The 15,807-nt window shown below is 44.8% G+C and overlaps 3 protein-coding genes across 3 annotated transcripts in view; all 3 read right to left on the reverse strand.

Annotated features, from left to right (window-relative positions):
* The window catches only part of SEPTIN14 (septin 14), a gene marked incomplete at both ends in the record, with an annotated part of 572,766 nt that overhangs the window by 206,419 nt on the left and 350,540 nt on the right, over positions 1 to 15,807 (reverse strand). The gene's annotated exons all lie outside the window — the stretch shown is intronic.
* On the reverse strand, positions 2,987 to 8,989 carry CHCHD2 (coiled-coil-helix-coiled-coil-helix domain containing 2). Its single transcript, XM_079719935.1, has 4 exons — positions 8,864 to 8,989; positions 6,501 to 6,750; positions 5,042 to 5,192; positions 2,987 to 3,284 (listed from the first exon to the last, which is right to left on the reverse strand). Exons 1-4 carry the CDS (start codon positions 8,911 to 8,913, stop codon positions 3,274 to 3,276), a joined length of 462 nt encoding a protein of 153 aa, XP_079576061.1. The 5' UTR covers positions 8,914 to 8,989; the 3' UTR covers positions 2,987 to 3,273.
* NUPR2 (nuclear protein 2, transcriptional regulator) lies at positions 14,277 to 15,340 on the reverse strand (the record flags this gene model as incomplete). Its single annotated transcript, XM_079719626.1, is given in 3 exon segments — positions 14,277 to 14,486; positions 15,011 to 15,151; positions 15,154 to 15,340. Coding segments are annotated over 2 exon segments (294 nt in total). The 3' UTR covers positions 14,277 to 14,486; positions 15,011 to 15,044.

Genomic DNA, 15,807 nt, shown 5'->3' on the forward strand with positions numbered 1-15,807 from the left:
CCCCCTCCTCCCCCCACCTCCCAAAGCTGGGTAAGGAAAGGTCTCTCCCTTCCTGCAGCCCTCCCTGCACAGACGGCGTATGTGGACCCAGCCCGGGATGCTGTCCCGTCAGGGCCCGTTCCCTGGCACAACCGGCCCCACTGAGCCCCAGCAGCACTCCCGTCTCCTGGGGTGGGCGGTGGAGGTCTATCTTGCCTTATCCCCTTACTCTAGGCCTAACCTGGGGCCAACTTCGCGCCTCTGTCCACTGCCCCCGCCTGCATTCCCCATGCCTTACCGAAGATGCCTTTGGAAAGGGTCCCCAAACGGGAGTAGGTAGCCTGGTCCTTTTCGGAACATGACATCCCTCCCTGAAACTTAGAGAATCAGTGCTGCCACTCTTCTGGGCCCATGTGCCATCAGAAGCAGGGAGAGGTGGGTCTGAGGGATGTGGGGGGTTCTGTCTTCCCTACGCCACAGCCTCTCCCGCTCCCCACACAGCTACTCACCTCTATGTCCTCACAGGCCCTGGAATGAGCGTGACAGGAATCCCAAAGGTCCAGGAGCCCCCTGGGGACAGAGGACAACAGAGGGCTGAAGCGTGTCCCGAGCCGACGCTTGTGGCCAGAACAGGATATCTTGCTGCTCTTCCTTCAGGCTTTGCTACGGAAGGCTGATGTGCCAAAAATAAATCCCAGCTGCAAAGCTGGGGTGCAGGCCAAGGCTCAGTGTGACAGTGCACGAGTCGGGGCCAAGGCTCAGCAGGGGTGACCTCTGGTGGAGGGTGAGGGAAGCTCCGGTGGCCTGGGAGCAGGCAGGACAGCACAAGATGACCCATCTTCCCTCTGGAGCTTACTCAACCTCCAGGCTTAGAGGAGATAAAGCCATCTTGCTGGGAACACGCTGGCTTCCCTAGGAGCCATTCCTGTGTGTGCTGAGAGCAGAGCCCTGGAGACACCCCAGCACACTGGCGTGCCCACCCTGCAGCCCTGGGTGCTACAGGGACCCGCTCAGCTACGGTTTGTGTGGCTGCCTGACACAATGCAGACCTCAAAGGCTAGGGAACATTCCCTTCAAGACTCCATCTCTGATCTGCCTCCATTTCATCCTTAACTTCAGCCTGCAGTTTCTAATGAATGAGAGTTCCATGTGCCAGGAAAAGCACATGGGCTCTAACCGTGTGTGGCTTTAGGCTGTTTGGGTGAGAGTCCTCATCGGTGTGAGTCTAGCTTAAGAGGCTGACAGAGTTGGAAATAATGTATGCAACATGCTGGCTCACAAGTAGACCCTTTTTAAATGCTCACCCTCATTCTAAAGCTACCTGTTCTTCAAACCCCTAGTTCTTCTAATATACCAAATGAAGAAAGGTGTAATACACTGCTTCATACAGGTGCTGAGCCCACAAAAACCCATTTAATGAGCATTTTACAATGCACTTCATATGCACTCTCATTGGGCCCCCAAAACTCTGGTATTAAGCCAATTTTAGAGAGAATGTGACTTGCTCGACCAGGTGAGTAGGAGGGCCTAGGTGAACCTCAGATGCAGGCCCACGTGCTCTTTCCATTGTATCACACTCGCCACCTCTTCCATTCTGGGGAAATACTTGGCTGAACCGCTATATAGAAAGGAGTTGTAAATGACTTTGCCCCTATCCTTAAAGGCCTCCAGCTTATTGAGATGCAACATCTGGTTCCAAAGATGAAAACACTGAATTCTCCTTTTACTGTCAATAAGCCTTTTTCCCCAATTCTAAGCTGCAGACGCCTGCTGGCTTACACTTTCAATACATGACAAAAATCCCTTCTGACTTTAGGGCAAAAGGCCAATACACCTGGTGGATTATTCCCCGTGACCTTCTCTGTGTAGCCATGGCTCCCACCAGAGGCAGGCCAGGTCAGCCAGACTCTTGCATTTTATTGTCAGTGGTTCATTTTCCTTTGATTCAGTGATTCAACCATATTTGGGTACCCACCATACATCATCACACCTTGGACATAAGGGGCATTAACCTTATGAACTAAGAGGTCCTGAACCTTTAGGAAAATGGGCAAAAGAGCCCACTGATGAACCCAGGAGGGAATATGCTGGTGGACTGGCCAGTAGTGAATTGTCTGTGGTCATTTAGGTCCTTGAGCAAGGTAGTCTTGGCCTCTTTCAGGAAGTGAAAGGTTAGGTACAGAATGGGGCACTCTAAGAACACCGCTGAGGACGAGGTAACAACTGAATAATTCACTTACTCAACAGCACTTCACTCACCTTGCAGTAACGGAGAGGAAAAAAAAAATCAGATAATGGAAACTCTGAAAGGTATATTTGAAAGTAGGAAAACTGCAGAGCACAATGGAGACTGGAGGTCAACCCCCAGAAGTAAATGAAATTTTGAGCTGTGAGGGATAGAGCTGGGTTCATTTAAAAAAAAAAAAAAAAAAGATGCACCCCAAATTGAGTCCAACATGGACTTAAGACAACTTGGAGAGGGCAACTTGAGTCTTTCAGGAAGAGGAAGCTACAATGCCTTAAGTAGAATAAAAACATCTGCAGGGAAACTGCCTATATTAAGAGAATGAATTTTCATCTCCAACCAAAAAATTGGATAATCTAGGTTAACAATGATGTGTAGTGCTGAGCTGGCCACAGGGAGCCCACACGTGTAATGGGTCTCCTCCCACATTTCCTTTATCATTCACCTGATTGCAACAGTTAGTATTTTAGTTTCGTTACTGCTCAGTTTACTGAACATTGGCTCCAAACGCCTGTAGCACCTGGAATCTTTTTAATGAGCAGCACGCTTGCTAGGGAGCTACTCCTCACATAACTATTTCTCTACCAAAGCTCCTCAGGAAGCTCTGCCAGATCCTCCAGGTGGCCACTACTTTAATATCCAGAGACTACAGACTAGATACACTTAAAGATATGTAGAGACAACTGTGTTCTTCTGCAAAATGCATTCTGTTCAGCATGTGTATACCATGAGTGATTTATAACCTTATACTTAAGAGACACATTTGGAAATAAAATCACTTTATTCTAATTAATTCACAAACAAAAGCATGTTTAAGAGGCCACACAAACATCCACCTAGCCCCAAACTCAATATCATCTCAGTGAGCTTCTATATGGTGAGAACACCCTCTTCCACTGCAATCCTGAAGCACAAAAGCTATTAATGACTGAGGAGCGGTTTAACTGGTGGCTTCACACTTTATATCTTCACTATCAATTACACTTTTAATGCTAAATCAACGTGGTCATGAGAGATGATTTTTCATGCCTTCAACTGGAACTTCTTGATTAAGCTAACCCTGCAAACAAAAAAGGTTTGTTAGAAGAGCACTAGCTACATATTCTCAACAAAACCGAAGTCCTCCAAATTATGAAAGCAGGGATGAAGCCCAAGGTTATTAGTTTCTTTCATAAGCTGTTTAAGGCATCCTGCAACCAATAAAACTTCAACTCTACACTTTGAAGCAGAAATATAGTTACTTTGGTATTAGACGTAGCTTCATCAAAGACTTCTGATAAACTTGGCCATGCAATCTCTTAATTCCACAGTTCGACCACCTATAAGGATTAACTTCTCCCCATCCCTATTTCCTACATAAATGAAGGTGGGAACTTTGAGAACCACTAGCCCAGACCAGGATTTTAAAACGTTTTTCTGTAAAGAATCAGGTAAATACTTTTCGCTTTGTGGGCCATATAGTCTCTATCACAACTGCTCAACTCTTCCTCTGCCATGGAAAGCAGCCATACACAATACCTAAATGCATAGGAGATGGCTGTGTTTCAATAAAATTACTTACAGAAACAGGTGTCAGGATGGCTTTGGTAAAGGGACCATAGGTGGTCAACCTCTGGCCTAGATCAATTCAGTATAAGAAGCCTTAAAAATGACTCTGTAGGGCTTCCCTGGTGGCGCAGTGGTTGAGAGTCCGCCTGCCGATGCAGGGGACACGGGTTCGTGCCCCGGTCTGGGAAGATCCCACATGCTGCGGAGCGGCTAGGCCCGTGAGCCATGGCTGCTGGGCCTGCGCGTCCAGAGCCTGTGCTCCGCAACGGGAGCGGCCACAGCAGTGAGAAGCCCACGTAATGCAAAAAAAAAAAAAAAAAAAAAAAAAAAAAAAAAAAAAAAAAAAAAAAAAAAAAATGACTCTGTATATATTAAATATACTCTGTGACTCCATGAGAATCAACTATAGACTTATCCACAAAAACCCTTTCTAAGTTGCTAAATAAAATCTTCAGAACTATAAATAAATAAATTAATTAAAATGCAGGCGGGGGGCTTCCCTGGTGGCGCAGTGGTTGAGAGTCCGCCTGCCGGTGCAGGGGACGCGGGTTCGTGCCCCGGTCTGGGAGGGTCCCGCATGCCGCGGAGCGGCTGGGCCCGTGAGCCATGGCCGCTGGGCCTGCGCGTCCGGAGCCTGTGCTCTGCAGTGGGAGAGGCCACAACAGTGAGAGGCCCGCGTACCGCAAAAAAAAATAAAAATAAAAAAAAAAAAATAAATAAAATAAAATAAAATGCAGGCGGGAAAATGAAAATAATCATTTTTAATAGATGGTGAACTCTTAGATTGATAGGAGGAAATCACACAAAAACAAGTTGACCGCCAACATTCCAGAGAACCTAAATCTCTAAGTCCCACTGAGGGATTTAATAAACTTGTCTCTCTCAAACGAGGTGTGCAGAATGACAATGCTCTATCAGATCTTGTGCTCATTCCTGGACTTTGGTGAAATCAGCACTAAGGCTATGCAATAACCACAATAAGATCTTGGCACACTAATCTATACCCGCCTAAGGAAGAATCAGATTCAGAACCTAACTGAATCTGATTCTTCCTTAAGCAGGTAAAAGCCTAAGATAATGACTAGAAAACTCTGGACCAGCTCCTTGTTAGAAGAGTTAGATTATTCTTAGAGTAATTTAAACAAAATCTCCTCTAATTTGTCAGTTTAATTTATTAAACACGGACTCCCTCAGTTTTTTAAGGTCCAGGGGTACCATTCAGTGAATTAAGCAGATGCAAGTTCAACCATGGATTGATGTATCACCTACCGTTCGCCAGTCTGCACTGTTTCAGCACCTCACTGAAACCTTCACAAAGCTTAAGGTCACCCTGGTTCTGGGCACACTCCAAAAACTGTTTCACCTCAAAAGAGCATGGGCCATTCTGCTGCTGCTGTGCCAGCTGGGTTCCCTGAGGCTCCTGCAAAGGCATAACATTCAGGACTATTAAGAAAGGAAATCAGGGACTTCCCTGGTGGCACAGTGGTTAAGAATCTGCCTGCCAATGCAGGGGACACGGGTTCGAGCCCTGGTCCGGGAAGATCCCACATGCCGCAGAGCAACTAAGTCCGTGCGCCACAACTACTGAGCCTGCACTCTAGGGCCCGTGAGCCACAACTACTGAGCCCGTGTGCCTAGAGCCCGTGCTCTGCAACAAGAAGCCACTGTAATGAGAAGCAGAGTAGCCCCCGCACAAAGCCTGTGCACAATGAAGAGGAGCCCCCACTTGCCGCAACTGGAGAAAGCGCACACGCAGCAACGAAGACCCAACGCAGCCAAAAGTAAGTAAATAAATAAATAAAAAGGAAATCAGACTTATACCCGAACAAAGAGCAACAGCCACTCTTTGAGGTTAACTGGGGGAACAGAACTAGAACCAGATGCAAATTAAAGTTTCTATCTAATAACATGGACAGTGAAAAAAATTAAAGGCAGAAAGAAATGAGCTTTAACAAAAATCCCAGTTGTCATCAGAAAGATTCATGAACAAAGATGCAAATAAAGTGGTTATCTGGGCATCTAAAGACCAGTGGTTCAGTGATGTTTCATGGAGGAAAAAATGGGCCTACTACAAAAAAGCAGATGGATGAGAGTTTTAAGTACATCAGAAATACAACAGAATATACACCCATGCTCCTTAGAGAAAATTCACATATCTCAGAAAGAAGGGCAGTGGCAAATATCAGGTAAGAGATGAGAGAGCACAGAGCCATTAAAAAGATTTCTGAACACTTAACAAAGATTGAGACTGAATTAGTTAAACGTGACCATGACTAACAAAACAAAACATATGTACATATATATATGTATATGTGTATATATTTATATTCATTCATTCATTCACTCATTCATTTATTTATGCCAGGCCACACAGCTTCTGGGGTCTCAGTTCCTCAACCAGGGATTGAACCCCGGGCCCACAACAGTGAAAGCGGCAAGTCTTAACCACTGGACCACCCGGGAATTCCCCAAAATATTTAAAATAAGGGGAAAGTGGCTGTTTGACAGTGCATCAGGTTGAACTGCCACAATTCTACTCCTTGAGAAGAAACACCATTTGTCCAGGACTCTCTGACGCTGGCCTAAGTAAGGTACTAACTCAACTGCTGCCAAATATGGATAAACCATTCTCCACAGGTGGAGACAGTCCCAATACATAAAGCACTTACAACTAACTAGGTTTTCTCATAAAATACACCACCGAAGAGAATGCTGCCCCAAGTCTTACCTGGTAAGTGATGTCAGGCCTTGAGGGCTCAGCATTACTTCCTCCACTGAAGCCACCAGTGATAGCATGACCCAGAGTGTGGCCGACGGCAGAACCCACAGCCACGCCGGCTGCAGTGGTTGCCATCTGGGCCATCAGACCTGGCTGCCGGGGAGCAGCAGCAGGGGAGCCAACAGCAGATGGTGGAGCCACTGCTGGTGGCTGAGCTGCGGGCGCTGGCCTGGGCGCAGTTCTCATCTGAGGCGCCCGGCTGTGAAAAAAGGAACAGAAAGTATAAAGTTCCCACTCCCAACCAAGTTTGGAAATTGTCAACTTTTTTTTAAGAAAATAAATCCAACAGGATATTAAGTCGATGCTATATTCTTTTTTTTAAAAATAATATTTATTTTTTTGTCTGTGCGGGTTTTAGTTGTGGCACACGGGATCTTCGTTGCAGCATGTGGAATCTATAGTTGCGGCATGAGGGATTTAGTTCCCTGACCAGGGACTGAACCCAGGCCCCCTGCATTGGGAGCGCGGAATCTTAACCACTGGACCATCAGGGAAGTCCCAGGAAATTGTCAACTTAAATAAACAAACAAACGAAAACCCCTTGTATATTAAAATAACCTCAGGATTTCATTTTAAATTATTAAATGCAAATACTACATACATACAAGAAAACCTTACAGAACACAATTCCCTGAACTATTTACATCATTTTCTCTTTAACCTTTTACGGTTGTAATCACCAAGTATAAACGTTTTTTTCCCTGCTTTTCTCCAACCATTTCCATGTATTCACAAAGTCTATAGTATCTTTAGAGAACACAGTTATTCCAATACGTCATAAAAATCAATATAACTGTTAATGAGACAAAAGCCTCTACCTTCCTTCGTGGAGCTGACATCCTATTGAGGGATCAAATAAATGTTAAGAAAAAAATATTGAGAGAAAGGGCAGCATGTTGTGGGATGCTGCAATTTTAGGACAGTCAAGGGAGGTCTCACTGAGCTGGTAACAACTGAATGAACACGGAAAGATAGTCATCTGGGGAAATAAACTAATCCAATTCCTTCATTTTACAGATTAGAAAACTGAAGCCCAGTAAGTGGAAGTGACTTGCCTTAACTGTTATACCTAAACTGATTTCAACTATTTCCCACCTGTAGAACATTTGGATGCCTTCAAAATTTCACCTAATATGTCCAATGTTGCTCCAAAAATCTTTCACACAGATTATACCAACTCTGTATTTTTAGATTGTGGTTTCCCTTCCTTTGGATACCGTCTTTCCATTACGTGAACTCCTTCCCTACGCTCCTAGCACGTAGTTTGAACACAATTCACCTCAGTCTAGAGAAGCAACGTGGTCCTCTGCTAAATGTCCTGAATTTGTCACCAGAAAACTCAGGTCTGAGACCTGGCTTCTCTACTTATTGGTGGCATGACCTTGGACAAGTCACTTATTCTGAGTCTCCAGTTTCCTTATTCCTGTAAAACAGGAAAACATCTACCTCTGAGGCTATCAGGAGGTGCAATGAGCAGTACATTTTACATGTATTTTATCAACTAGAAAACGTCATGTACACATGAGGCCTTAGTGACTGTGTCCCCTACTGGGCCGAGCCCTTAGAATGCTCACTGCTCCCGGAAGGTGCTCAAAGATTATTTACTGAATTGAAATACGATCGTTTCTCCTGATTATACTACCTTACACTTTCTTTTCTTGCTATTTTTTAAAAAAATGTATTTATTTAATTTACTTATTTTTGGCTGCATTGGATCTCCGTTGCTGCGCGTGGGCTTTCTCTAGTTGCCGCGAGGTGGGGCTACTCTGCATTGTGGTGCGCGGGCTTCTCATTACGATGGCTTCTCTTGTTGTGAAGCATGGGCTCTAGGCACAAGGGCTTCAGTGGTTGTGGCGTGCGGGCTTCAGAAGTTGTGGCGCACAGGCCCAGTAGCTCCGCGGCACGTGGGATCCTCCCGGACCAGGGCTCGAACCCGCGTCCCCAGCACTGGCAGGCGGATTCTTAACCACTGCGCCACCAGGGAAGCTTTTCTTGCTATTTTAGACGTTTCAGCCAGATTACACTTAGGAATGTCCATTTCTTTCTAGAAGTGGCCTGTTTTAACTTAAAATGGACTCTAAGTATTTTAAGTAATAATTCATGGACATTCCAAATTAGCAAGTTTGCCACTAATAGGAAAATTAGCCAAAGCCCTACAACCAGCTTGCGGCGACCGGATGCGGGCCCACGCCGCCCCAGCCTTCGGCCGCCCCAGTCCCCCGCCGCCCCGCCGCCCCGCCGCCCCGAGGCCCAGCGCAACCTCCCTCTGCGTCACGGCGCCGGCAGGGCCCCAAACCTCGCGGTGACCTCACCTGGCCGGAGGGGCTACGCGGGAAGTGCGGCTTCGGCTTCCACGAGGCATCTTAAATGCGTGGCGAAGCAGGGTCTACAAGCGCGAGACTCACAGGAGACCCTGGCTGCTTCTGCGACGAGCGAGAGCGGAAGTCGGAAGGCGGGGCTGGACTCAGCGCGCGGCCAATCAGAGCACAGGCAGAGGCCTTCCTTTCGCCGACGTCTCCGCGGGTCTGAAGGTCACAGGAAGAGCAGGACGTCACGACGGCGCCTTGTCGTGCACGGTTTACGTCAGTAGCTCGGCGCCAGGACTGTTTAGAAAACCGGAAGTAGCCGTGGTTGTCGTGCAGACCTTGTCCTCCGAGCCTAGCGCGAGTCACAACCGCTAGCTGTTTGCTTCCTAGGGCACAAGAACCGTCGCTACTACCTTCAAACGTTTGCCTTATTAACATGGTAGGTCGGCTCCAATCTTGAGAGAGTGAGTCAGAGCTCTGGCGTGATTGTCTCTGGACCTTGGGCCAGTTACTTAACCTTTCTCGCCATTAAGTTACTCATTTGGGTAAATATTTTTTGAGGCACAATGTGGGCAAATAATAAGACGGAAAACTTTAGGGATCGACAGAGCTGAGTTGGTTCTACTTGTATTTTGTCCGTGGATCCAGTCAACAAAAGTTATATTCAGACAGTAATAATGCCTTACATTTATGTATTTAATACATTTTCAAACCCCTTTCATATATTATAGAATTTGTGCCCGTAATTGGTATGGTATTCGTTCACTGATAATTAAGTGAGATGTTCTGAATGATCTCCAAGTGCTAGCTAGGTTCTGGAGACAGAGCAGGAAATAAGACTACCTCCAAGGAGTTTAAATTCAGGGAGGCAAGACACAAACACCTACATAAATTAGATGGTGGTGATATGAAGTGAAAACAGGGTAAGGGTGGTAGGGAGTTAGGGGTTGGAGAGGGCATGAGTCTTTGAAGAGGAAGTATTTGAATGGAGTTCTTGAGGAAGTGCGGAAGCAAGCCTCGTGTTTATCAAGGGTACGAGCATTCCTGGCAAAGGGAATGGCAATTGCAAAGGCCCCAAGGATCTGTGCTTCAGTGATACTTGGTGTGAAATGCTTTTAACAGTACATTTTAGCGCCTCTGCAGTAGGGGACAAGTTAACTAGTGGCATTTCATGAGGGGCTTCATGGGAAAGCCCTTGGGGGTGGGGTGGGATTTATGGAGGAGAGAAAGCAGAGGTAGAACCTCCATTTCTGCTTGGATGCCAATCAGAAATTTCCCCCTTCCACCAGAGGTAGCAGAGTTTAACACAGCCTTTCCAGCAACAGCAGAATGTTTGTGGAACTGAGGGGTAAATAATGCAAAAAACCTTTGTGAAAAACAAAGTTTTATTTTCACAGAACTTTTTAAAGAAATGAAAGGTTTACAAGTGATAAGCCTTTGTATTCGCCTTTGGATAATTCATAAAAAGAGATGGGAGAAAGGAACTTTATTTATAAAGGACATTCTGGCACCAGAAGAGCTTAGAGTGAGCAGAGCTTTGGACAGACAGGCATGCAGACCAGAACAGAGACAATTTTAATCATACTTAGCTAAGTCATTAATTCCTAAATTGAAGAGAGAAAATTAGATGTTTGTACAGGTTATTTTGTGATAGTAAAAGATTAAACAATCTAAATTCCTGTCAGCAGAATACAGGTAAAAAAAAATTATGGCACATTCACACAATATGCAGCTATAAAAAAGAAGTTTTTCTGTGTATTGATATGAAATGATTTCCAAGATAAACTGTCAAGAGAAAAAAAGCAAGCGGCAGAATTGAGTATAGGGTGCTATTTGTGAAATGGAGAGAAAAGCCCATAGTGTCCATGCATAAAATATCTTTAGCTGATAACACTGGTTGCCTTCAGGCAGTGGCATAGGGGTGAGACTTTTACTGATAACATTTTCTATCTCTTGGATTTTGAAACAGTTAATGTATTACCTCTATTCAAAAGAAAAGAACATGTAAAAAGTTAAAATGAATAGCAAAAAAGTGGGAATTGAAAATAAATAGAATTCTGCTACCTATCATTTGCAGTTTGGCGGGTTAGGTGTGATGAAGTTCACACTTTAGTAAAATTTATATACCAACTTATTCCGTAGTGATCACAGTCATTCTCAGCAAATGCAATTACAGTGATCAAAATTTGAGCAACGAACTTTTTTTTTTTTGCTTTATAACAAATTTAGTTACACATATACATATGTTCCCATATCCCCTCCCTTTTGCGTCTCCCTCCCACCCTCCCTATCCCACCCCTCCAGGCGGTCACAAAGCACCGAGCTGATCTCCCTGTGCTATGCGGCTGCTTCCCACTAGCTATCTACCTTACGTTTGGTAGTGTATATATGTCCAGAGCAACGAACTCTTGCAGGCATTGTTACAGATATTTGATACAGATATTTGGCTGAGTGGACTTTTGATGATTGCAATAAAAATTCTACTGAAATTAGGTGGTAAATATCAGAAGTTTTAAAACTGTACAAACTCTGTTCCAGAAATTCCATGTCTAAGAATTTGAGAAAGTCATGAATGTGAAAGAAATTAGTCATAAGGATGTTGATTTAACAAAATGTATAAAATAGGGAAAATGTGAAATAACCTAAGTGTCCTGCAATATACAATTAGTTAAATAAGTTATAATACATACATACAATGAAATGCTATGCAGCCATTTAAAATGTTGTGAAAGAATATCTGAAGTGAGAAGTATCTTCACAAAATACCAAGTGAAAGAGCAGGTTACAAAGTAGTATACATATTATGTTTGAATCTTGAGAAAGTTCTTTTATATTTTAAAGGCTGTAATTATATACATCCCAGTAGTGATGTTATCCATTGGATAGTGATTTCTTTCTTCCTTCCTTTTTTTTTTTTTTTGGCTTGTCTATACTTTCCAATTTGTCTATAGTGAACACACAATAATTAAACCTACATTGGTGGTTTAAAATATGTCCTCAAATTCCTTGACACTCCCTTCAAAAGGTGGAGCCTAATTCGTCTCCAGCCTCCTGAAAGACCCTGAGTTAGAATCATCCAGCTAAGCCACTCCCAAATTCTTGACCCACAGAAACTGAGATAGTAATTTGTTACACAGCAATAGGTAACTAATACACGTAACTTCTACAGTGAGCATATTTAAATTTTAAAAGCTCTAGTATCTAAAATGAGCAAAATCTAGTTAGAACATCTTACAGTGTTGCTTTAACATAGCTGATGTCTGTCTGGGTATGCTGTACTTTACAGCAGGAATTGTGTAGGAACTGAGATGTTGAAGACATTAAGGTCCATACACTGTAAATGTAGTTTTTTCTTTGGATAACTAAAACATAGTTATATGATTATAGTGCCTTGCACATATCAGACAAAAAAAGAATGAATGAATGAATTAAACTGTTGATCTAAAAGTACAGAATACTATAAAACAAATGGTTAAGTGGTATTTATATGAAGTTCTAAAGGATTTTAAAGGAATGGACATTCAGTGTGGATGAATGCTTCAGGGAGAAAGTGGCACTTGGTGCCACTTTCACTTAGGTGAAGTTAGTTTTAGAAAAATTAAAATTGTAAAGGGCACACTGAGTAGCACAACACAGATTCAAAGGAAGAAGCAGAATTGAATATGGTGAATTTAGAGGACAGAAGACGTGTGTCACGAACCAGTGTGTTTTTGGAAGTTGTGAGAAACAAACTTAAGAAAATCCAATAGATGGGGACTTGCCTGGTGGTCCAGTGCCTTCCAATGCAGGGGACGCGAGTTCCATCCCTGGTCAGGGAACTAAGATCCCACATGTTGCGAGGCAGCTAAGCCTGCGTGGCACAACTAGAGAGAGAAAACCCATATGCCACAACTAGAGAGAAGCCTGCGCGCTGCAACGAAAGATCCCATGTACCACAGCTAAGACGCAACGCAGCCAAAAAAAAAAAAAAAAAAAGCAATAGATGATTTGCAGCACAATATAAGGCATCTAAGCTTTTTGGCCTGCAAGTTTAGAGCAGCACTGAGGGTCTTTATATTATTAAAATGGTCTTCTGAAGATTAATCTGGACATGTCTGAGATATAGCAGAGGGAGACTAGGGGTAAGGAAAAAAATCCTGAAGGCTAAGACAGTGGTGATGGGAACATTATTACTAATTATTTGAGTGCCTATTGTATACCAGGCACTGAGAGCTTTACGTGCGTTATTTCATTTATGCCTCACAAAAACCCTTGAAATAGGTACTGTATCATCCCTATTTTACAGGTAAGGAAACAGATGCTTAGAGTTTAAGCAACTTGCCCAAGTCCATACAGGTGTTTGACTCCAAAGTGAAGACTCCTACCATACCACGCTGCCTGAATGTTGGAGACATTTTAAAATAATTAATGAAGTGAGTGAAAGAATTTAAGACTTCCCTGGCAGTCCAGTGGTTAAGACTCCACACTCCCAATGCAGGGGGCAAGGGTTCCATCCCTGGTTGGGGTACCAAGATCTTGCATGCCGCATGGTGCGGCCAAAAAAAAAAAGACTTCGTGACTAGAGAGGAAGGAGAAGAGGGATCACGTTCTGTAAACTTAAAAATAATTACCATTTATTGAGCACCGGTTATGTGCCAAGCCCTTAAGGGTGTCACACATTTTATATATTTTGTCTATAATCCTGTTTAGCGAGGTAACCCAATATTATTCCCATTTTACAAATGCAAAACCTGAAGCACGGTGGAACTTGAAAGAAGCTACCACTCAGAAGTTTGCTGAATGCCAGATTGATGAACACCCATAGCTAGGATTAAAATTCAAGTTGCTCCTTCCAGAACACCACCCTTCTCCCCCAACAAAGGACTCACCGCTGGGCGCAGAGACCTGATGGAATGCAGAGTGAAGAGAAAGAAAAGGGACCCTGCCATACTCTGCATAATTTTAAAACTATAACCCTAGTTCTTGGACATGGAGTTTGTGGGTGGTTCTGAACCACAGAAGGATGTCTACAGTTGAGGAAAACTGTGATGCTGGGAAGAGTGAATGTTTCTGAGTATCTGTTATGCCAGGTTTTCTAATTAGCTGTATGACCTCTGGAAAGTTACTTGAGTTCTGTGCCTCAGAATCCCGTCCGTAAAATGGAGATAGCATTCGCTTCAAAGGATTGCTGTGGGGTCAGCAGCGCAGAGAACCTAGCATACAGCATTACAGTTTAAAATATTCCTATTCTGGCAAATAAATATTAAGCCTGCACAGTAGTATATGACACTTGGGTTGAAATCTTGACAAATTCCTATATTTGTTCTGCCCACATTCATCTTTGTGGCCTCTTCTTTGCAGATAAGAACTCAAATATTTGTGGACTTGAAACAAGTTACCACAGCAACTTAAAAAAAACAAAACACCAGAAGAGTTAAAATGCCGTTCTTGCTGCTCTTTTAATTAAAAACCCTAAACAGTCATACCCACTTGGATGTTACTTAATTAACAATCAGTAAGGAAAAGATACTGAACTTAAGCGATGTCGAAAAGAAGTTCTGTTGACCAACATGGACTGTTCCCCTTAGGACCAGAGTTACAGCTGGAGTCAGAGAAAATATTTTTATCAGGTCTTTTGTGTATGGGTATCCTGTTGAAAACCAGACAAAACCAAAAATCAATTATTCTCTTTAGTCCGTGCATAAACAATTATTCTCTTTAGTACGTGCATAAACACTAGAAGTAAATCCATTACTTGTTTGTTGGGGGTTTTTTTGCGATACGCGGACCTCTCACTGTTGTGGCGTCTCCCGCTGCGGAGCACAGGTTCCGGACGCGCAGGCTCAGCGGCCATGGCTCACGGGCCCAGCCGCTTCGCGGCATGTGGGATCTTCCCTGACTGGGGAACGAACCCGAGTCTCCTGAATTGGCAGGCGGACTCTCAACCACTGCGCCACCAGGGAAGCCCCCTTACTTGTATTTTTAGGAAGATATTTTCTGCGTTTCCTAGCCCCTTCTACCCAACTAAAAAATTCCAAAAGGTAGAATTTTAACGGCCGCCGGGATATAGGCTGGGAGTTTAGGGGGCCCAGCTAATGAATAGCTACGCGGGGCAGCCTCAGGAGGGGGCGACTGTGCCCCGTTCGAGTCGCAGTGGGCGGACCGGAGCGTTACCAGGGCGCTCGCGCGGGCCCGCACGCACCAGCGCTCAGGCGAGACGGGTGCACGGCCGGGGCTGCAGCTGGCGCTGGCGACGCTTGCGCTGGCCGTTGATGAGCTTCTGCGCGATCCTGCGCTCGTGGCCGCCGGGCACCGCCAGTTGGTGCGCAGTTCCCGCTCGCGCCGCGTCCGGCCCTTGCTGCGCCCGGCCCCGCAGGCCGGGAAGTCGCGCAGGTAGTAGTAATCCGGAGAGTCATAGAGCTCCTCCTCGGAGCCAACCAGCGGCCACAATCCGGGTGGCGGCGGCTGGGCCTGACCCTGGACACCGGGAAAGGCCGGGTCCATCGCGCCTGGCTTCCCGGGCGCGCGAGTTTCTGGAAGCCTCCCTCAAGCGCTTCGATTGGCTTCGCCGAAGGGGGCGGGGCCTAGGGCTGACGTCACAGAGCCGGGAAGGTACTCAGCGCGAGGGCTCTGCGATCTGGCACCTGGAACCGTGATCCCTTCCTCCATCCCGGCCTGTGCGCCGCCGGAGCGAGAAGGGTATTTGGCAAAATATGACCAAACACTTGTTTATGTCGGTCAAAAATGGGAAATTATCCAAGTATCAAGTGTGAGGGAGCTGTGCATTCCTCCGGCGGACTTTTATCAGCACTGAACATTTTGTTAGGCTATTTGATGACAGGAGTAAGTGCTCAATAAATGATGCAAAGTGAAAAATGAGCTTCTGAAGTAATATCTCTGGCATCCCAGTAATATATTTTAAAAACATGTCTGGAGTGAAAGGAAATGCGCTGGAATGCTAAAAGTATTTC

The sequence above is a fragment of the Hyperoodon ampullatus genome, assembly GCF_949752795.1.
Source record: "Hyperoodon ampullatus genome assembly, chromosome: 14".
Taxonomy (NCBI): domain Eukaryota; kingdom Metazoa; phylum Chordata; class Mammalia; order Artiodactyla; family Ziphiidae; genus Hyperoodon; species Hyperoodon ampullatus.